This window comes from Choloepus didactylus, chromosome 10 (genome assembly GCF_015220235.1).
Source record: "Choloepus didactylus isolate mChoDid1 chromosome 10, mChoDid1.pri, whole genome shotgun sequence".
NCBI classification, from domain to species: Eukaryota; Metazoa; Chordata; class Mammalia; order Pilosa; family Megalonychidae; genus Choloepus; species Choloepus didactylus.
In genome coordinates this window covers 84,211,613-84,233,825 of record NC_051316.1, presented here as the reverse complement: position 1 = coordinate 84,233,825, position 22,213 = coordinate 84,211,613, and the positions used below count along the sequence as shown (strand labels likewise).

General features: G+C 40.3%; 1 protein-coding gene across 4 annotated transcripts in view; it reads right to left on the bottom strand.

Annotated features, from left to right (window-relative positions):
* UNC13B (unc-13 homolog B) overlaps nucleotides 1-7,238 on the bottom strand; it is a 322,323-nt gene extending 315,085 nt beyond the window's left edge. For 2 of the 4 annotated variants that reach the window (XM_037850969.1, XM_037850970.1), the window contains exon 1: nucleotides 6,927-7,238. In XM_037850969.1, the coding sequence (XP_037706897.1) occupies nucleotides 6,927-6,948 (22 nt within the window). In that variant the 5' untranslated portion in view covers nucleotides 6,949-7,238. The remainder of the gene's footprint in view (nucleotides 1-6,926) is intronic. The other 2 variants (XM_037850971.1, XM_037850973.1) reach the window with 1 other exon arrangement.
* Between the last annotated feature and the right edge of the window lie 14,975 nt (nucleotides 7,239-22,213).

Below are 22,213 nucleotides of genomic sequence, written 5' to 3'. Positions count from 1 at the left end.
GTCTTAAAGTATCTCCCCACAAAGTGCTTATTAATTGCAAGGTAGGGGGGATAGAGGAGAAATCAAACATCTGATGGCATAATCAAAATTAACACCATCAGTGAGAGACAGATAGATGTGTGCTTCCTGAGGTAATACCCTGAGAAGAACACAACAGCAACTATGTAGTACTCTAGCTGAGACAAACCCAAAACGAGAAATGTTTGCCCTATTAATAAAAATGAGGGGAGAGGATTGTATTCTCAAAAAGTGTCAATGTCATTAAAAAAAAAAAACAAAGAAAAGCTATGGAAATGTTCCATATTGAAGAAGGCTAAAGAGACAAGAGAACTACATACAATAGCCGACCCTGGCTTAAAGAGGTTTGATACCCCAGCAAAAAAAAAAAAAAAAAAAAACTAGAAAGACAGTTATTGGGAGTATAAATTGGTACTATTTTGGAAACTGTTTTGCATTATCAACTAGAGTTGAACATATACATAACCTATGACCCAGAAATGTTAATCCCACACAACAGAAATGCATGAACACAATAGCAATGCATACAAAGTAGGACCAAAAGACACAAAAGACACATACAAGAGCATTTTAAGTAGTGTTATAAATGATAGCCAAAGATGGAAAAGAAAAACAGATGTCCAGTAAAGGTAAATAAACTGTGGTATATTTATACAATGGAAAACAACATAGCAACAAAAATCAATGAACTACTGCTAGCATCTGACAAACAATGTTAAGCACAAGAAGCCAGCCACAAAGGCACACATACAGTATAATTCCAATTATAAGAAGTTCAAACATGGGCAAAATTAACTTATGGTATTGGAGTCAGGATAGTGGTTACCTTTGGGAAGGAAGGAAAGGGTAGTGATTAGGAGGAAGAATGAGGTGGGCCCCTGAAGTTTTGGCAATATTCTATTTCTTGACCTGGGAGGTAGTCCAATGACGGAGCTCATTTTGTGATAATTAAGTAAGTCATATGATTAAGACTTGTGTACTTTTCTGTATATATGTCACAGGTCAATAAAAAAGTTTTTAAAAATATACAAAATGCAAATCTTCTCTGACACTTAACAAAGACAGTCCATTAGAAGGTAAGTATAAAACACCTGAACTTTTAAAAACTTGCTTTAAAAGTTAGAAAAAAGACAATGCAGTATATTCCTACTCCAGTAGTAACTGCTTATCCCAAGTCAGACCTAATAGTCCTAGTGGATTATTTGGGTTTATATAAGAAAGGAAACTTTTAAAACCTATCTAAATTCCATGGACTCTTATCTAACATACAGACTGAATCATAAACAGACACAGAGAAGGTACTCAACAAATATTTACTAGTGATATACAGCCCAAACTTTGAACAAACACACATATAGAAGTCCAAAATACACAGCACAGGGAAAGTATTGACCTAAAGAGCCCAATTTCCACTTTTAGAAACTAAGAAATTATGTAATATACTGCTAATAAAGAAAACTGTTTATAACAATAGTCATAGCAGAGGAAATTAGTCCTTTCCTCCTTCACTGCTGCCTGGCTCAGATAAGGCACAATCAACTTCCTGATGCCATAGCTAAGGGAAAGGAACCAAGCAATCCCTCTGCTCTTAAGGGCTGATGGAAACCCAACAGCAAGGAGTTAACTGTTGCAGAAGACAATACTGTGGAGGGGTGAGGGGTGGGATAAGAAGAAAGTACTTGACCAACCTATCCTTAAGCCCGAAAACTCTAAAACCTTTGCCATTCTTACTTTCCATAATGGTTGTAAACCAAAATATATTTTGGGATCTCCCTAAAATATAATCAATATGTGTCCTGAATGTCCTATAAATACTTGAGCCATCGGATTCCACCTTCTAAGAGTTGCCCACTAGTACCCTTTCATTTAATTACATGGCTGATTAGTGATGAAAAATCACAGTAAGCTTTTCTAAGGGCAACTGTAACATAAATCCACCAGGTCCAGTTCTGATCACTAATGAAAATGTTTTGTTCTGTTTTAAAAATGTAAGCAATATACATTCAATATGGAAAATAATTGTTTTAAAAATACAAAGATAAAAAAAAATATGGAGAGAAAAATACATGGAAATCTCAGGTCAAACTTACAAGGGCAGAGGTCTTTGGTCTTTTTGATATGCATAAAATATTACCTAGTGGTGTAAGACCTGTCTCTAATAGAAGATACTGAGATGAGAGATTTGAAGCATTTGTTTTTGCTCTATGGGTCCAGCTGAGTGTAATTATTATACCAAGGAAAACAGCAATGGACAAACCACACAGAAAGTACAGGTGGAGAGCTGATTGGAGATCTCCAAACACCCAGAAAGTCATCTACAAAGATGTTCATTGCAGCACTGTTTGTAATAGCAAAAAGAAAAAAAAAATATCCTGAGTGTCCACCAATATGAAACTGGTTAATTATGAATGTTTACGTAATGGGATACTCCTCAGCCATGAATAAGAGTGATACAGATGCACATTGAGTTGACAGGAAAATATTCCATGATATATCACTCAGTTAAAAAAAAAAAAGCAGAAGAACTATGCACATTCAATTGTTATCTATACTCATATGTAATGAAAACTTCTGGAAGGACATGAAAGAAACAGTAAAGAGTAGTTATGTCTAGGCACTGAGAATAGGGGCTGGGAACAGGAGAGCTTTTTCCTTTTCACTTTATACCCTAAGCTGTTCAAATTTGTTATCATGCACATATATTACCTTTATCATAAAAACACAAGGAAACCAACAAAAGCAATTAATAAAAAAGTCAACAATGGTTTTTAGATGGTAGGACTAGGAAGATTTTACTTTCCTTTTTAGACTTTCCTACATTTTCTCAATTTTCTATAATTAACAATACATTGCTATAATTGGCAGTACATTAGCAGATACTGCTTTTAAAATCCCAAAATTTATTTTTTGGTTTTTTGTTTTGTTCTTGTTGTTGCTGTTGTTTTGTTTTGTTTTTTTTTAAACAAGTTGAGTGCAGCCATTTCTGGTTCAAATAAGGTAGGGGTGGAGGGATCCCCAGATCAATTATTCAACTGAGTAAGCACTGTTATAAACACTGTGGAAATTACAAAGAAATATTATGGAAAGGCCCAGTGCTCAAAGTACTTATAATTTCTTTGAAGAAATTAGCCATGAACACCAACACTACAAAAATAAAAGAAAATTATTGATTTACTATACTGGAGTTGCTCATGTGGTACTGGCTCTTACAGAAGAAAAAAATATCAGTATTATGAGAAAGCTGCTCCCAGATATTTAAAGACTAAAAAAGGCTTAAATGAATTCCGTAAGTGGGTGGTTTAACCTTCTACCCAAGGTCAATATCCCTTTTACAATGCTCTTAGCCACTCATTTGATCTCTGCTTAAAGTGTTCTGTGTCAAAAAATCAACTTCCTCATAAGCAGTCCATTCCATTTAAGAACAAACTTAGTTGATGAAATTCTTCCTTACTGTTCCAGTTTGCTAATGGACTGCTTACTACTCCATTATGCAAAATACCAGAAATGGATTCGCTTTTATAAGTTTGCTAATGGACTGTTTACTGTTCCATTATGCAAAATACCACAAATGGATTGGCTTTTATAAAGGGGGGTTTATTCAGTTACAAATTTACAGTTGGAACACCATAAAAGTGTCTAAACTAAGGCATCAACAAAAGATACCTTCATGAAGAATGGCCGATGGCATCTGGAACACTTCTGTCAGCTGGGAAGGCACATGACTGGCATCTGTGTTCCTTGGCTCCCAGGTTGCATTTCAAAATGGATTTTCCAAAATGTCTTTGGGCTTCATCTCTTAGCTTAGCATCTCCAAACGTCCTTCTGTCTGCATCTCTAAGCTTCTCCAAGCGTCAGCAAGCGCCTGGGTCCCCTGGCTTAGCACATCCCAGGACGTTTTTCATCTCTCTGCTCTCTGTGTGTCAGCTGTTTTTAAAGGACTCCAGTAAACTAATCAAGATCCACCCTGAAGGGGTGAGGCCAACTCTCCATGGAAACATTCAATCAAGAAGTCACACCCTAATCAAAAAGATTAATTAATCTGCCCCCACAAGATTGCATTAAAGAATATGGCTTTTTCTGGGGGACATAATATATACAAACCAGCACACTTAAATTAAGCCAAAATTTAATTTCCTGCAATTTAGTTCTGTCCTCTGGAGCTACAGGAAAAGATGATCTTTTTTTCCACATGATAGTCCTTTAAGCAGTTTTCATCTACCATTATGACTTTCTCGTCTTAAATCTCAAAACTAAACTTCCCACCTTCCTCAAATGGTTTCTACACTGTTCATTATTCTAATCAATCTCTGAATACAGTCTATAGTTTCTCAATGTTCCTCTTAGAATGTAATACCCCAAACTGAACACAAAATTCCAGATACGCTCTGACTAGTGCTATTACCTCCTTTGTCTGAAACTTAACAATACAAAGCCAGTCACCGGGCAGAATTAAGATTCATTGCCAAATTAGTGGTGCTATTCAGAACATAAGTCCTCTAAGAATTCAAAAAAGAAAGAGATCACTGTGGACTGAGGAAATGAGGAAGTTTACAGCAAAGAAAGTACATTCTAAGTTGGGAAATGAAGAATAAATCTTAGATAAGCAAAAAAATACAGAAAGAGTATTTCAAGGAATATAAATGCAGAATAGTGCAGAGGCAAAAATGAAAAAAGTTAGTGCAAAAGCATAGTATCTGTGTAACAGTATGCAAGAATACAGGGCCACAAAGGAGAGCAGGTGTCAAAATATTGCGAGCCTTTACCTGCATGCAATATTACATTATCAAAGGTTTGACAAGGGAATTGACTTCTTGGATGAGAGCTTAGATATGATTAAATCAATACCAGTTTACCAATTTCTAAATCAAATTAACTACTGTTTGAACTTGGGTTACATAGAACGTTTCTAGCTCAATTCTACTCCAAGATGAATTGAAATTGAACAATATCATTACACAGGCTACTTTCAGAATATGAATAACATCCCTACTGCCAAAACACAATGCAAAGAATGTAATTTTAGAAAGATTTGTTTTATTCTATTTCTGTATGTTTTCCCAGGGTAAATACTTTGCCATTTAATATGAATAGTTGTATACAAAGTAGCTGTTTCAATAATTAATCTTCAGGATCTCCATTCAAAAGAAAATGACCTGCTGGCCTCCATTCCCAAGGGTTCAAAAGAAGAAATACTTGACTAATGTAATATTAAAAGGGAAGCAGTTAGCTAAATAGCAGAATTTCTAGACAATGAAAGCTACCTAATACTAGAAAAAATGAAAACGGTAGCAGTTCCTTCTTTGAAGTTCTTTAAACTCAGTTAAAAGTATCTACTGGTTTACAAATACTTCTGCCTAAAGAGTCCTTCATAAGGACTATGAAAGTAATGCTCTGTGGCAGTAAAGAGTTAACAAACTGTCCAAGAGATGTTGCAAAACCCAACTCTCCCAAATCCTATAGCAGGACTCTAAAGGAATGAATGGATCTCCAGCTGCTGAGAGAAAAGCAAAGGAAAATTCTCATTAATAAAAAATCAGCTGGAGTTCTGTGTATGGGGTTTTTATTGTTTTTGCAACTGTTCCTGTAAGTTTGAATTTATTTCAAAATAAAATTTAAAAAAAAATAAAAAATAAACTCAACTAGTTCAACACACAAAAAAAAAAAAAAAAAAAAAATCAACCATGAAAGAAAAAAAAATTCTGTGTGTCTCATAATCCCCGGAAACAGCCAAATCCATTTTGGATTAAAGCAGATTTAACAAAACAGTGGAAAAGAACAGGGTAAAGCAGTTCCTTTTTCCCAAAAGCTGGGGGAAACACTGTTATCAGAAAGATCACAAATAACAACAATGCTTCTTAATCATTGGTGCCAAAGGAAACATGAACTCCAACTATCCAGCAAAAGGTGCAGGGAAAACACTCTACTGAAGGCTCTAGTCAGCAAGTTCTCTCTCAAAATCAAATCACAGCATCCCATCACAATCTATAGAATGAGAGGCTGTAACTTTTATTTCCCAAGACCAAACTCAACTGGTAATCCAAACCCTGCTTTTTCTGATCAGATAATCTCTCTAAAATCACATCCTTGCATTCATTCAACACCAGCACTGAATTTCTATTATGTCAGGCACTGGGAATACAAAAACCATTAACAGTCCCTATCCTCATTGAGTTTACTCTATGCACCTTGTCTCTTAAATTCCAAACCTCTTGCCTTAAGATAGCTTCTTAGATGGGTCAAGTGTCCTCAGTGAAAAGCAATAAAGGCCTTTCACCTTGAGTTACTCAGATGGAAGATTAAAAAAGAAATAGCATACCTCTTACGTTCTGCTCAGAAAGGAGAGCAGCCAACACACATTTACAAACCGAATGTGAGAATAATCTTAGCTTAGCATACAGGCCAGGGAAGAAGGAGGCAGGATAAGCAACAAAGGGGTACAAGCAAAAAAAAAAAAAAAATACACCGGAGGAAGGGATGTGACAGCTGTACCACTAAGCGTTCAAAGAGTGATAAAAGAACCTGCTACTAAGCCGACTGTCGTTTTACGGTGGAGGGAGGAAGAAAAGAATAATCGGAGAATGCCTACTATGGATGGACACCATCCGTGGTCTGCCAGTTCATCTACTGTCATTAGAGAGTCCCAGGCATTGTTGAAAAGGATGTGGATCTGTGAGCAAACAACACTGTCCCATGGCTACCGGAATGAGAGAGTTAACAGACCCTCGCAGGAGTGTGGAGAAAAACAAGAAAGGGTGGAAAGAACACCTGAAATGTTTATAAATGGTTGTTCATATAACTGTCCTCTACAGCACGGATGGGAAGTGAAGTTTGGGAGAAGCGGTAACGACGCCCACCGGAATCGTATAGGGAACCCCTCGCCGACCACCCCCTCTAGTCCGCGCACTCACCGCGCACACAGAGCAGCGACATGGCCGAGGCGCCAGCGAGCCTCCGCCGCGCTCCAGCCGCGCCGCCGCACGGGGCCGCTCCCTCCTTCCTCTCAGCAGGTGCCGCGGCTGCTCCCGCTCTCGGCCCCAAAGGTCTGGCCGCTCCTCATGGTCCGGGTGGCTGGCAGCGTCCCGCCGCTTCCTCGGACCCGCCCCCTTTCACAGTCTGAGAGAGCTCCAGAGAGCAGTGGGTACTGGCCCGCAGACGGGAAACTGGGCGCGGCACGGCGGCGCCATCGCGGGGAGGCAGGAGCAACAGGGTCTCCTTCCCGTCACTCCACCCGGGATACGTGCGAGAGCGCGGGCGGAGCGCCCCGCCCCCCAGCCAATCAACTCACGCCCAGTCCACTGACTCCGCCCCCAAACGAGATCGTAGGAGGCGGGGTTCCCTTCCGCTTTCCTTCTGTGAGAGACCTTGGGCAGCTTAAACACAGCGTAAAGCGGAGAGGGGCGAGGTTTGTGCTCACCTGTGTGCGGCGGGAATTGTCCTCTGCTCCTCCCATGTGGGTGGGGCTTCCACCCAGGAAAGGAATCTTTTCATTGAAGAATTTCCACTGGATTTCCTTAAGGAGTCTAGCCCTTACAGGGTACGTTCCTGTAATGATTCAAGAAACTATGGGGCATACCATGAATTTGCTAAGTGTTAATTAGCAATTAGGGAGAAAAAAAAAAAAACACTAAGCGTAAATACAATGTCTGGAGACCTAGGATCTCATTTAAATCTTTCACGTTGACCATTGTACCGTCAGCGTCTGGAATAGTGCCTAATATATAGTGATAATTCAGTAAATATTTACTGTATGAAGGATGGAGGAAGAAGGGGCATTTTAAGCAGAGAACTTCTGGCAAGATGAATATGCACGAGAGAGGAAAGGAAAAAGGCCAGAGCAGAAGGCAGGAAAGATACATAATAGATGTACTGGCCCAAACTACCCCCATCCCCCATCCCCACTCACACACAAAAATTCTGACTTAATTGGTTTGGGGTCGACCCTAGGCGTCCTATTTTTTTAAAAGCTCCCCAGATGATTCTAATGTACAGCCAGGGTTGAGCAATGACTAGACTAAGCGCTTTCTAAGACCTCATTAGCCCAACTCAGGTTTCAGCGTTTGCAACCTCAAGTCCCCATGGGATTCTGCCTGCCAGAGCCAGGGAGCGTTTCTTCATTTGACAGGGTCTTTGCCCTCCAAAAGCAAAACCAGTTATCATGTGATTCCTCTCACTGGAATAGGTGCTATGAGAGAATTACACTCTAAATGCTACAGCTAGGAGCCTGGAGAAGGCAAGAAGACTTGACCTTTCCAGTGTTTAACAAATGTGGAAAAATGACCTGAGGAAGATTTGAGCAGGGCAACTCAGCCAGCCCTACCAACAGAGAAGTCTGACCCCAAAGACAATGGGCTTTCCCTTAGCTGCTGGGAGTTAGAATACCCAGCTCTTACCCCAGCTGTCCTATATTTCAAGAGCAAGGGACTAAAAAGGAGCTAAACTTCTGGATTCTGGGACTGATTGGGCATAGAAACAAAAACAAAAACAAAAAAAAGCACTCTTATGGAACCAGGGATTCACCTAGAGGATGAAAAGGCCATCTAAGGAAGGATGGAAAGTCACTCAACACTGGGAAACAGAATAGAATAGTGGGAAACAACCCAATAAAATTGTTAAGAGCATGGACTTTGGAGCCAGTGAGATTCACCTGGTATATTATCTATTGCTGTCTAACAAATCACACCACAATTTAGTGTCTTAAAACAATATTTATTATCTCACAGTTTGTGTGAACTAGGAATGCAGGCACAGCTTAGTTGAGTCCCTGTCTGCTTTAGGGACTCTGACATGCTGCAAACAAGGTGTCAGCTTGATTGGGAAAGGATCCACTTCCAAGTACACTCATGTGTACTTGGAATCAGTTCCTCACAGGACTGAGGGCCTCAGTTCCTTTGCATGTGGGCCTCTTCAACATGGCAGGTTGCTTCATCAAAGCATTCAATCTGAAAAGGCAATCTAGTCTGCTAGCAAGACGGAGGTCACAATCCTCACAATCTAACCACAGAAGTAATATCCCATCCATCTTTTTTGTCATATTCTGTTTGTCACAAGCAAATCACTAGGTCCAGCCCACAGTTAAGGGAAGGGGATTACACAGGGCATGCATACTACCAGGAGGCAGGGGTCTTTGGAGGCCATCTTAGAAATCTGCCTATCATACCTGAATTTCATTCCTAGCTCTGGTACTTGTGAACTTGGGGAAGTTCTTTGGCCTCAGTTTCTCAGGGAGTAATAATAGTACCTACTTCATAATAGTACCTACTTCATAAGACAGTTTTGAGGTTTAAATGAGGAAACCTTATTAATGCACTTAAAATACCTGGTACATACTAAATATCCAATACATGTTCATTATTACTTAGGTTGTGGACAATGGGGGTGGGGTGGGGGGAGGGGTGGCTGAGAGGTAAAGAAGGGCTAAGCAGAGCAAGAGTCACTATCTGGATGTGGTGATGCAGGCTCCAAGGCATCCCAGATTTAAAGGGAAAATGCAGAAGAAGAAGGCTGTAAGGTTCTCTGCCCTCCAGGCATTTACCCTCATCAGCAAGGTAGGTGGTATCTTTGGGGGAGCAACACAAATAGGGATGAAGAACCAGAGCCTCTGTGCCCTACTCTCTAAACTAGTTAGTCCAGTACAATATCTCAAAATTCTTCAGCATTTAAAAGGAGTTCACACTTAGATTTAGCTGGGAGGTAGCTGACAGCAAGGACTTTCTATCAGAGACCCAGGAAATGAGGAGAAGGGAGAGGGAGAGCAAGGAAAGTAGGTAATGAGGAGGACCAGAAAATCTTAAAAGGGTAAGGTCAAAATACCGAGGATTGGCCCTGTTTGCTAATGCGGCCCTTTTGCAAAACACCAGAAATGGATTGGCTTTTATAAAGGGGGTTTATTTGGTTACAAAGTTACAGTCTTAAGGCCATAAAAGTGTCCAAGCTATGGCGTCAACAACTATACCTTCACCAAAGGAAGGCTAGTGGCATCCAGAAAATGTCTGTTAGCTGGGAAAGCATGTGGCTGGCATCTGCTAATCCCAAGTTGTGTTCCAGCTCTTTTCTTGGCTCCTGTGCATTCTTCAAAGTGTCCCTCTTGGCTGTAGCTGCTCTGCTCTGGCCTGTGTGACTCTTTTTAAAGTACTCCAGTGATCCGATAAAGAGCCACCCTGAATGGGTGGCGCAACACCTCCATGGAAATAATCCAATTAACGGTCTTGCCCACAGTTGATTGAGTCACATTGCCATGGAAACACTGAACCAATAGGTTCCAACCTGATCAACACTAATACATCTGCCCCCACAAGATTGCATCAAAGAATATGGCTTTTTCTGGGGGACATAATATATACAAACTGGCACACTGCCTTTTTGGGAGTCCCTAGGCTGGACTATGATAAGGACTCTATGGCAGGGGAACATTCTTTACCAACTTTTTTACTATCTTTAAGTCAAACCCATTAAAAGTTTATCCTTCCTTAAAGGTTGAAACTGACTGTGTTCAAACTTCAACTTCCATGTGAGACCAAGGGAAGAGATGTTTATTTGGTATAGGATCTATATTTTCTAAACAATATAACTTCTATAGTCAGTTTGTTCAAACACTACAATTACATGGAACTTTGAATAGGAAGTGAGCTATGGTAGGTCTGTATAGATTAGAATGAAATAGCAACACATCCTAAAGTAATTTGGGTGGCAAATAAAAATATATATTTAGGGCCCCCCTGAAGAGCTGGGGGAGAATGCAGAGGTGTTGGATGTCCTCACCTGGATTCTTGCTGATGTTCTCACAAACATTGGAGAGTGACAGCTTGATGTGCTGAGCCTTCTGTCTTGGGGCTGACCCCTATGAAGCTTGTTGCTACAAGGAGAGGCTAAACCTGCTTATAATTGTGCCTAAGAGTCTCCCCCTGAGTGCCTCTTTGTTGCTCAGATGTGGCCCTCTATCTCTAACCAAGCCACCTTGACAGGTGATCTCACTGTCCTCTCCCCTATGTGGGACCTGACTCCCAGGGGTGTAAATCTCCCTGGCAATGCAAGATATGACTCCTGGGGATGAATCTGGGCCTGGCATCATGGGATTGAGAACATCTTCTTGACCAAAAGGGGGATGTGAAATGAAACGAAATAAAACTTCAGTAGCTGAGAGAGTTCAAATGGAGTTGAAAGGTCACTCTGGTGGACATTCTTACGCACTATATAGATAACACTTTTTAGGTTTTAATATATTGGAATAACTAGAAGTAAATATCTGAAGCTACCAAACTCTAACCCGGTAGCCTTCACTCTTGAAGACAACTGTATAACGATGTGGCTTACAAGGGGTGACAGTGTGATTGTGAAAAACCTGTGGATCGCACTCCCTTTATCCAGTGTATGGATGGATGAGTAGAAAAATGGGGACAAAAACTAAATGAAAAACAGGGTGGGATGGGGAGGTGGTTTTGGTGTTCTTTTTTTATTTTTATTTTTTGTTCTGATTCTGATTCTTTCTGGTATAAGGAAAATGTTCAAAAATAGATTGGGGTGATGAATGCATGACTGTAAGATGATACTGTGAACAGTTGATTGTACACCATGGGTGATTTTATGGTATGTGAATATATCTCGATCAAACTGAATTTTAAAAAAAAAAAGCTTACCCTTCCTGCAATCCCATATCCTTTGGGAAATGTCTCCCAATACCTCCACCCATAAATTTAACATTAATAACTCAAGTCAACAGATATTTAGTAAGTATCTTTTAGGTCAGCCATAGTGAGAGGATACAAAAGTAAACAAAGCATAGTTCCTATCTTTAAGGAACTCACATTCCTTACATTATAACCTTTATGTAATAAGCTGATAGGAAATATCTGTGAGAGATAATGAGCAGGAACTAAATTAGAGCAGTAAATTTGGAACTGAGGTGGAGGGGAAGAGACAGTGTTAAGGAGCTAAAAGTGTACACAGTGACTTATATGGAGTAGAGAACAGCTTTTCTTTTGTAGCAAATGATTGGGTATGAAGGCAAGGGAGAGAATTTTAAAGTCAGGTTGGCTAGAAGGATGATGCTACAGTTAACTGATAGGAAATCTAGGAGGAATAGGTTTGGGAAGGAAGATAATTTCCTTTGGTGTACACATACTAATTTTGAGAGTATGTGGGATAGCCTTGCAGACATACCCATTAGGTAGTTGATAATTTACCCAAGAGAGCAATCCAGGCTGGAAATCGAAATTTCAATCAATAAAGATATAACTATTTTAATCTCCATTTTCTTGATAAGGAAAATGAGGAAAAGCCAGGATGCAAATCAGCAACATCTCTCACTGGAACTCAAGCAATTAACCAGGATACTATATTGCCTGTCATATACTAGAGGAATTCAAAAGAAGCTGGGGAATGAATCAAGGTAGGCTTCACAAAGGACCCAGCATGTACAGGAGATGAGTCTGAAAGGATTGATAGGACTAAACTTGCAAAGATGGAAGGAAGGGCAGCAGTATAGACAAAAAAAAAAAAAAAAAAAAAAAAAAATATTAGGGAATCCCTACCCAATTGGCTTCTGGAGTTATGGGACACTAGAGCAGAGGGGTAGTGCTATCTGGAGCAGAGATGAGCAAATTGGAGTCTATTACAACCCACCCTTCACTACAGTGCTTGTATGCTACTTCAGCTAATGCAAAAACTGCCTCCTTAGTATGGCTTGTTGATGGGTGTAAGGCTGCATGGCCTAATGAAGGAGATATACTGCACAATATCCCCCATTGGAAAAATATGGAGGAGCTACTAATGTTTTAAAGGGGCTAGGAATAAAACACACCATTTATGCTGTGGCTTTCATAAGTCACTGGAATTTTTACTGCAGAAATGAAAAACATGGTATTGCATACTGCCCCCAATGATTACATTACTATGGGTCTCTTGTATCTATGCTAAGTCTGCTAGTAGGACAAGCCCGTTTCCCTTGCCACTCAGGCTACTGCTGACCTTAGGGAGTCCGAGAGGCTGTGGGAAAAGGGGGCAGGAGTAAGGCAGTAGGAAAGGCTCCCTGTGAGAATGATGGCCCTAATCAGGTATCCTGCAAGCAGATGTAGGTGGATCTTATTGCTGCAGGCACAGAAATAGAAGCTATAGAGAAGCAACTAATGCAGTTCTAGTAAAACCATACAGCAAATTGCCTCAGGGCCAGAGATTTACTAAGGTGAGCTCCCAAGCCTCTCAGGGAGAAAGGAAGTGAGGAAAGAAAACATCATCCCAAGAGCTGGAACCCTCCAGTCCCCTGGAGAAGGCATGGCAAGCCCCCTTTTCTCTTCCCTAGGAGGGAGGTCAAGATCCCTGGGGGAGAACAGTAGCTGGGATTCCCCAGGATAAAAGGCCACATGTAAAATTTAAAATTTAAGCATTTACTGTTCCTCTACTAACCAGCAGCAATTGTTAACATTAGTAGATATGGGAGCAGAATGTACCTTAATCTATGGAAACATAGCCCAATTCCACAGGCCAGTACTGGCTATAGATGGCTATGGGAGGAAAACAATCCAGGCAAAGTGGCACAGTCTAACTTTACAAATTGAAAGATTGCCCCCCCCCCCAAGTTTATGTGGTATATGTTTCCCCTATTCCAGAATTCATTTTAAGAATTGATTTTCTACAGAATGCCATGTTGTAGATCACTATAAGGGAATTCTGCCTCTGGAGTAGCGTGATCAAAGTGGTCTTAAAGGGGCAGTCAAAATATTCTCCTGTAAAAATACCACTGCCTCAGAGGGTCATGGCTAAAAAACGATATAAACTTCCAGGAGGGCACCAAGAAATTTCAGCCACTATCAAAGAGTTGGAGCAGGTGGGAATAATAACACCCACCCATAGCCCTTTCAATAGTCCTGTACGGTCAGTATGAATACCTCATGGAACATGGCACATGACAGTAGATTATCAGGAGTTAAACAAGGTGTTCCAGTTTGCTAATGGTTCATTGAAGAGCGGCCGATGGCATAAAGAAAGCCTCTGTTAGCTGGGAAGACACATGGTTAGCATCTGCTCTACGGTTCTAGGTTCAAAACAGCTTTCTCCAAAATGTCTCTGGGCTTGTCTCTCTTAGCTTCTCCAGAGCAAACTCTGGGCTAGCATCTCCAAAGTATCTGTAGCAGTCTGGGCCTGTGTAGCTCTTTTCAAAGGACTCCAGTAAACAAATCAAGACCCATGCTGAATGGGCAGGGCCAAATCTCCATGGAAACATTCAATAAAGAGGTCACACCCTAATCAAAAAGATTAATTAATCTGCCCCCACAAGATTGCCATTAAAGAATATGGCTTTTGGCAGACATAATATATCCAAGCTGGCACACAATATAACACCACCACTCTATGCCACATTCCCAAACATTGCTGGTTTATTACAAAAAATTAGTACTCAATTGTGTCAATATCATTTTGTGTTGGATCTTGGTAATGCTTTCTTTGGTATCTCCCTAGAAAAATCAAACCAGCCTGCATTCCCCTTCCCTTGGGGTCTCCAACAATGGACTTCTGCTGTGCTTCCCCAAGGCTAGGTACATAGCCCAACCATCTGCCACAGTCTCATGGCAAAGAATTTGGCTAAGTGGAAAAGCCCCACAAGTGTAACTCTATATCACCATGTTGATGATGTCATGTTAACCAGTAACTCTCTTTCAGAATTAAAAGAAGCCTTAGGCTCATTGCTATCTCACACTGGGAGTCAGGGATGGGCAGTCAATTGCAACAAACTTCAAGGCCCTGGCTGCTCTGATAAATTCTTGGGTGTTATATATTTAGGTAAGACAAAAACTATAACTTCTGCTGTAATTAATAAGATGCAATGTTTCCCCACACCGCAAATGCTGAAACAACTAATAGCTTTCTTAGAGTAGTTGGAGTATTGGAAACATTTGTTCCTCACTTAGCCAAAATATTAAAAACATTGTATGTTTTAATTAGGAAAGGCCATCCCTGGGAATGGAACACCTCTCAACAGGCTGCTTCTGAAAAGGAAAAAAGGGCTATAGCACAGGCACAAGCAGTGGAGGGTGTAGAACTAGACCAACCCTATGAATTGGATGTAGCCAGCACTAATATTGGCTTTGGGTGGGGTCTGTGGCAGAAGCAACATTCTAAATGAATGCCCCTTGGCTTTTGGTCACAATTATGGGGAAGGGCAGTATTGAAATACAGACCCCTGGAAAAGAAATTATGTGCCGCATATAATGCCTTATTGCAAGTGGAGAGACTGACATAAAGATGCCCAGTCACCTTGAAAACAGTCATACCCATTCAGGGGTGGATAACCAGCACAGTTTCTAAGCCACACTGGCATTGCCCAACTAAGCACACTGACCAAATGGGAAGCCTACCTGCTACAGCACAGCTTTTTCAATATCAGCCCTCTGGGGAAAAAATGCATGAGATTCTTGGACCTGTGTCCTATATAGAAGATTCAACAGCTAGAGTTTCTACAGCTGAAATAGCTGTTGAAATGCCCACTATAGAAAGCACAGGTACCATTCCCAACTCTGCTTGGTACACTAATGGGTCTGATAGTGGGCAGCCTCCACAGGGACAGCTGTGGAAGTGCAACCCAGTACTGAAACTATATAGTGGGAGACTGATACTATGCAAAGTAGTCAATGGGCTGAGTTAAGAGCAATGTGGATGGCAATAGTGCATGAACCAGGAAACACACTGTCTGTACTAACAGCTGGGCTGTTTACAAAGGCTTTATGACCTGTGTGGCAACCTGGAAGCAGAAACAATGGACAGTCATAGATCACCTTTTCTGGGGACAAGAATTGTGGAAAGACATCTAGGACACCTGCCAGTGATAAAAGGTAACTGTTTATCATGTCCCTGCCCACACTCCCAACTAGTACCTGGGAATATGGGAGCAGATGCACTCACATAGGTTCAGTGCAGCACAGCTGAAACCAGGGAAGTAGCAGAATGGCTTCATCAAAAAAGCAGACACCAAGGATATATCAAACCCTGTAGCATCTGGCTCAGCAGTTCCAGCTGCCAATCATGTGCCAGCACCTACTGGACATCAATAAAGAGTGCCCTTCATGCTCCCTGTGTCAACCATGTAGGCTACCACACCAGATGGGACATATCGGCTGGTCACAAATCCCAGTGATGTGGTGGCAAGTGGACTACATTTGTCCCTTTCTGCTCCCAGAGGGGCAAAGTATGCTTTCACTGCTGTGGACATGGCTACGGGACTTTTGTTAGCTTTCCCAGCAGGGAAGGCGAACCAGCAGACCACCGTACATTGTTTGGAAAGAATAAGTGTACTATATAACATACCTACACAGATAGACAGTGATGGGGGGACCCATTTCATTAGAAAAATTCTGGACCATGGATCAGGACATCATAGGAGTGTTCCAGCTGCCATAGAATCTCACAGGTGCAGGCCTTATTGAAAGAATGAATGGTTTTTAAAGAAACTGCTAAAAGATAATAAGAGGTCCTTGCAGCAGTGGACTAAAAGGCTTTATCAGGCCCTAACCTGCCTAAACTTCACACTGCAAGCTGAATTCCAGCTTCTATTGAAATGCTAATAACAGGACCCATGCAGGCCCTGAGGATACAAATTAAAGGGCCAGTGACTTAACAGCCTAAAAAGGGGGATGATAACAATTTGTTGTTTCCTACACTAAACAGGTCAATTGGCCTTGGTGCTGGCCTATATTGCCACATTGGCTAAGAATCCTAAGTCCCTGGGTAATAGGAGTTACCCAAAATATTGAAATAAGACCTCAGTTTTTATAAGAAATGCCCATTAAAATCTTTATCACCAATCCAAGGCTTCCTATTCTATGGGAACTTTATGCAAGACTATGTGGACCCTTCTTATGCCCAAATTAAAAATTAATGTAATGGTAGAGGGCTCTCAAAATTTGCAGGGGGAGAATATCCGGTATTTAAAACCTCCCCATAATGTTCCTCTGCCTAGATCTTCTTATCAATCAATGGAATTCTATCAAGTATATTGCTAAATCAGAAAGAATCACCCCTTATTGTTCTCCATAATCATCTTTCTTTTCACCCATAGCACCCTAGCAAACACCTTCCTACAGTGGGCTTCAGTGGTAACTCATGCCCATAATCAACCCAATGTTGAGTTTGCACAGACTTGCCATCTTCAGGCACTACCCACCTTCCTTGAATTGTGATCTTTATGAATTGGACTGCATGGAATACCCTGCTGGCCTAGCAAAGTTAGTGTATCAGAAAATCTGAAAAAAAAATCTTCTCATTTAAGATTGAAATCCAACTACCATCCTATAATGAGACTGGGGTTCACGTCTCCTCTTTTTTGCAGGAACAAGTGAACAAGTCCCAACCTGTATTAGAGTATGTTATATATGACAGTTTAAGGTAGCTGATGGAAGAAGCTGTAACAGTAAACCATGTTGCCCCGTCTGTATAGAATGACTTGATGAAATTCATAATGTGGGGTGACTACCCCCCAAAATGTGTAATTTTACTGTTAAACTACAAAAAAAATAGTCTCTTCCACTGGCAAAATATCTCCAACCCTCTGGAGATATTTGGGCAAGATGGCAGCATAGAGTGGTATGGAATTTAGTTACTCCTCTAAAGTAACTAGTAAATAGCCAGGAACAACTAGTAAATAGTCTGGAACAACAGTTGGGGGACATCTGTGACTGGACACACATCATACACCAGCCTGGAATGGGGAGAACAGCTGAGATCTCAGCATATAACCAGAAACCTGATACTGAATACAGCCTCCTCCTGAGACCTGGGCCCTTCTGGTCTGGGAAAATCTGATTGGAATAATCAAGGAAACCAGATGCCTAGACAACAAAAATTACAAATCCTACTAGAAAAAAATGAAGATATGCCCAGTCAAAGGAACAAACTCACACTTAAACTGAGATACAGGAATTGAAATAACTAATTATTAATCAAACGAATCGCCTAAATCAATTCAAAAATCATATCAGTGACTTGAGGGAGGTTATGGTGAAATGGATAAAGGGTATAAAGAAGACATTGGGCAAATATAAGGAAGAACTCAGAAGTTTGAAAACACAATTGGCAGAACTTATGGGAATGAAAGGCATATTACAAAGATGAAAAACACAATGGAGACATACAACAGCAGATTTGAAGAGGAAGGAGAGAAGATTCATGAACTGGAGGACAGGACATCTGAAATCCTACACAAAAAGAATAGATAGGGAAAAGAATGGAAAAATATGAGCAGTGTCTCAGGGAATTGAATGATAACATGAAACAAATAAATGTACATGTCATGGGTGTCCCAGAGAAGAGAAGGGAAAGGGGGCAGAAACAATAATGGAGGAAATAATCACTGAAAATTTCCCATCTCTTATGAAAGACATAAATTACAGATCCAAGAAGTGCAGCATACCCCAAAGACAATAGATCCAAATAAACCTACACAAAATGTCAAAGACTAAGAGAATTCTGAAAGCAACAAGAGAAAAGTGATCCATCACATACAAGGGAAGCTTGATAATACTATGTGTGGATTTCTCAGTAGAAACCATGAAAGCAAGAAAGAAGTGGTGTGATATATTCAAGATACTGAAAGAGAAAAACCGCCAACCAAGAATCCTATATCCAGCAAAACTGTCCTTCAAATATGAGGGAGAGTTTAAAATATTCTCTGTCAAACAGACAAAAACAAGATACCTGTTCCACAGGAAATACTAAAGGGAGCACTACAGACAGATAGGAAAAGACAGGAGTGAGAGGTCTGGAGCACAGTTTTGGGTGATGATAGCACAGCAATGTAAGTACACTGAACAAAGATGACTGGGTATGGTTGAAAGAGGAATGTTAGGAGCATGTGGGACACCGGAAGGAAAGAGGAAAGATAAAAGCCTGGGACTGTATAACTTAATGAAACCTAGAGTGGTCAATGATTGTGATTAAATGTACAAATATGTGTTTACATGAGGGAGAACAAATGAATGTCAACTTTGCTAGGTGTTAAAATGGAGTGGTGTTGGGGAAAAATACAATCAATGCAAACTAGAGTCTGTTAACAGTGACATTGTAATATGCTTCTACTAATTGTTACAAAGGCAAAATACCAAAGCTAAATGTCTATAAGAGGGGGACATAAGGGAGGGGTATGGGATTCTTGGTGTTGGTGCTGTTGTCTGACTTTCTTATTGTATTTTATTTTAACTTTATTTTTTCTTTTGTTGCTTTTTAGTTGTCATCTTTTTTTTCTTTCTTTTTCTTTTTTCTTTTTACTTTTTTCACCTCTTCCTCTTTTTTATGGAGGAAATGGAAATGTTCTTATATAGAGAGTGGTGGTAAACACACAACTATGTGATTATACAGGGAACCATTGATTGTTTACTTAGGATGGACTGTATGATGTGTGAATAAAACCATCTAAAAAATGAACAGAGGGATAAAAGTCCTGAAGAAAATGTGGAGAAAGGGATGTACCTAATCACCATTGGTGGGGAAGTAGAATGGTGCAGCCCATCTGGAGGACAGAGTTGTGGCTACACAGGAAGCTAAGCATGGGGTTGCCATATGGTTCTGCAACTTGGTTATTGGGTATATACTTCAAAGAACTGAAAAAAGGGACACAAATGGACATTTTCACAGTGTGGTTTATGGTGTCAGTATTCACTATCTGCAGTGGATTCAGGTGGCCTAAGGATACATCCACTGATGAATGAAATGGTGTATAGTGAGTGGGGTACACATACAATGGAATATTGAGCTGCTACAAGAAGGAGTGAAGTCGTGAGGTGAATGGACATTGAGGACAGTATGTTGAGTGAAATAAACCAGAAATGAAAAGGAAAACATTATAATGCCTTACTAATATGGACTAACTATAATATGCAAACCGTGAGAATTGAGTCTGAGATCATAGGTTATCAGGGGAAGGCTTATTTTAAAGGCTCCTAGATTGTAAGCTCTTCCAGCAGTTATATCTATTCCTGAGTTGTGGTGGCTATTTCTAAATTCTGAGATGCTGAGTTCTTTGTGTATAAACTGGTCGATCCCTGGAACTTTGGATATCTGTGTGACACCTGAGACTCAGAGCCAGAGTCCAGCAGCTATGAATGTCAGCATTACCCAATACAGCAAGTGTTAAGGAGTCTAAAAAAAGAGATCAGACTTCAATTAGAGATATGAACAAAATAGACTTGGTTAGGACTTCAGGTAAAACAGACTAAAGGGTAAAGGATGATCTTGATGATGTTTTTAAAACTTCAACTTCTGTGTGAGACCAAAGGAAGAGATGTTTATTAGGTGCAAAATCTATATTTTTTGTAACACATTATATAATTTAACTTGTATGGTCAGTTTATTCAAACAACATAATTACATGGAACTTTGAATAGGGAGTGAAATCTGGTTGATTTGTACAGGTTACTGTGAAGCCCCAGTACATCCCAGAGTATTTTGGGCAGAGAATAAAAACGTATTTGCAAAGCCCCCTTGAGGGACTGAGGGAAAATGTGGAAATATTAAAATTCCCCACCAGGGGAATTAATGATATTCTCAGAAGCATTGAGGGCTACCAATTTAGAAGGCCGAGCTCTCGATCTTAGGACTTGCCCTTATGAAGTTAGTTACTGCAAAGGAGAGGCTAAGCCTACTTAAAATTGTTCCTAAGAGTCATCCCCAGAGAACTTCTTCCATTGCTCAGATGTGGCCTCTCTCTCTAAGCCAACTCTGCAGGTAAACTCACTGCCCTCCCCTGTAAATGGGAGATGACTCCCAGGGTTGTAAATCTCCCTGGCAATATGGGACATGCCTTGTGGGGATGAGCTTGGCCCTGGCATCATGGGATTGAGAAAGCCTTCTTGGACCAAAAGGGGGAAGAAAAATGAAACAAAATAAAGTTTCAGTGGCTGAGAGATCTCAAACAGAGTTGAGAGGTCATTCTGGAGGTTATTCTTATGCATTATATAGATATCCCTTTTTAGTTTTTAGTGTTTTAGAATAGCTGGAAGGGAATATCTGAAACTGTTGAACTTCAACAGTTGAAGATGATTGTATAACTATATAGCTTACACTGTGTGACCATGTGATTGTGAAAATTTTGTGGCTCCTGCTCCCTTTATACAGTGTATGGACAGATGAATAGAAAAATGAAGACAAAAAATAAATGAATAATAGGGAGGAATGGGGTATGGGATGTTTTGTGTGTTCTTTTTTACTCTAACTTTTATTCTTATTCTTTTTTGTGTATAGTAATGAAAATGTTCAAAAATTGATTGTGGTGATGAATGCACAACTATATAATGGTACTGTGAACAATTGATTGTACACCATGGATGATTGTATGGTATGTAAATATATCTCAATTAAATGGAATTAAAAATAAAAATAAAATATCTCCAACCAACATGGGGCATATCCTTTTCCTAAGGGATGGCTATGGACCTGTGAGCATTATGGTTGGCCCTATTTACCCTATAACTGGATAGGACACTATATGTGGGAAGAGCTCTATATCCCTGCTATCTTATATGACTCTTCACCCTATACTCCTCATAATTGGGAAATGATTATAGCTAAATATAAAATAAAATGCACTCCCTGGTAGTATTATCCTTTGGTCATGCTTATACCAGGTGGGAATGCAATAGTTACTGAAAAACATGTGGCAGCTTTAGCCAATCGCACTGCCCAAGCACTTAATGATTTCAAAATGCTAAATGAGGAAACCATACAGCTTAGAAAATGGTTTTACAAAATAAAATGACCTTAGATATCCTCACTGCAGCACAGGGCAGCACCTGTGCCTTAATTAATGTGCAATTCTCGGAATATATTCCTAATCATTTGTACAATGTTTCACAAGTTCTAAATCACATGCAAAAGCACATACATAATGTTGATCAATTATCTGCAGACCCCTTGTCTAAATAGTTTAATTCCCATTCTTGGCCATGGTGGCATCTCTTTTTAGGGTTGTTATCTCTGTGGGGGACTTCTAGTGTTATGTGGTCTCTTACACTGTTGTGGAATATGGATGGAATGTCTTGTCCTATGGTCAATGTGGTCTGCTGCATGGGGGTGGATTGTGGAGATCCAAGGCCCAGGTTCCCCCTCCTTAATGGGGAATAAGGCCCCATAGCACATAGCAGCCTGCTTGACCAGGACAGAAGTTGAAGGTCATCAGAACTTCTTAAGAAAGAAAGTTTGTACAGATGGTATCATAAAG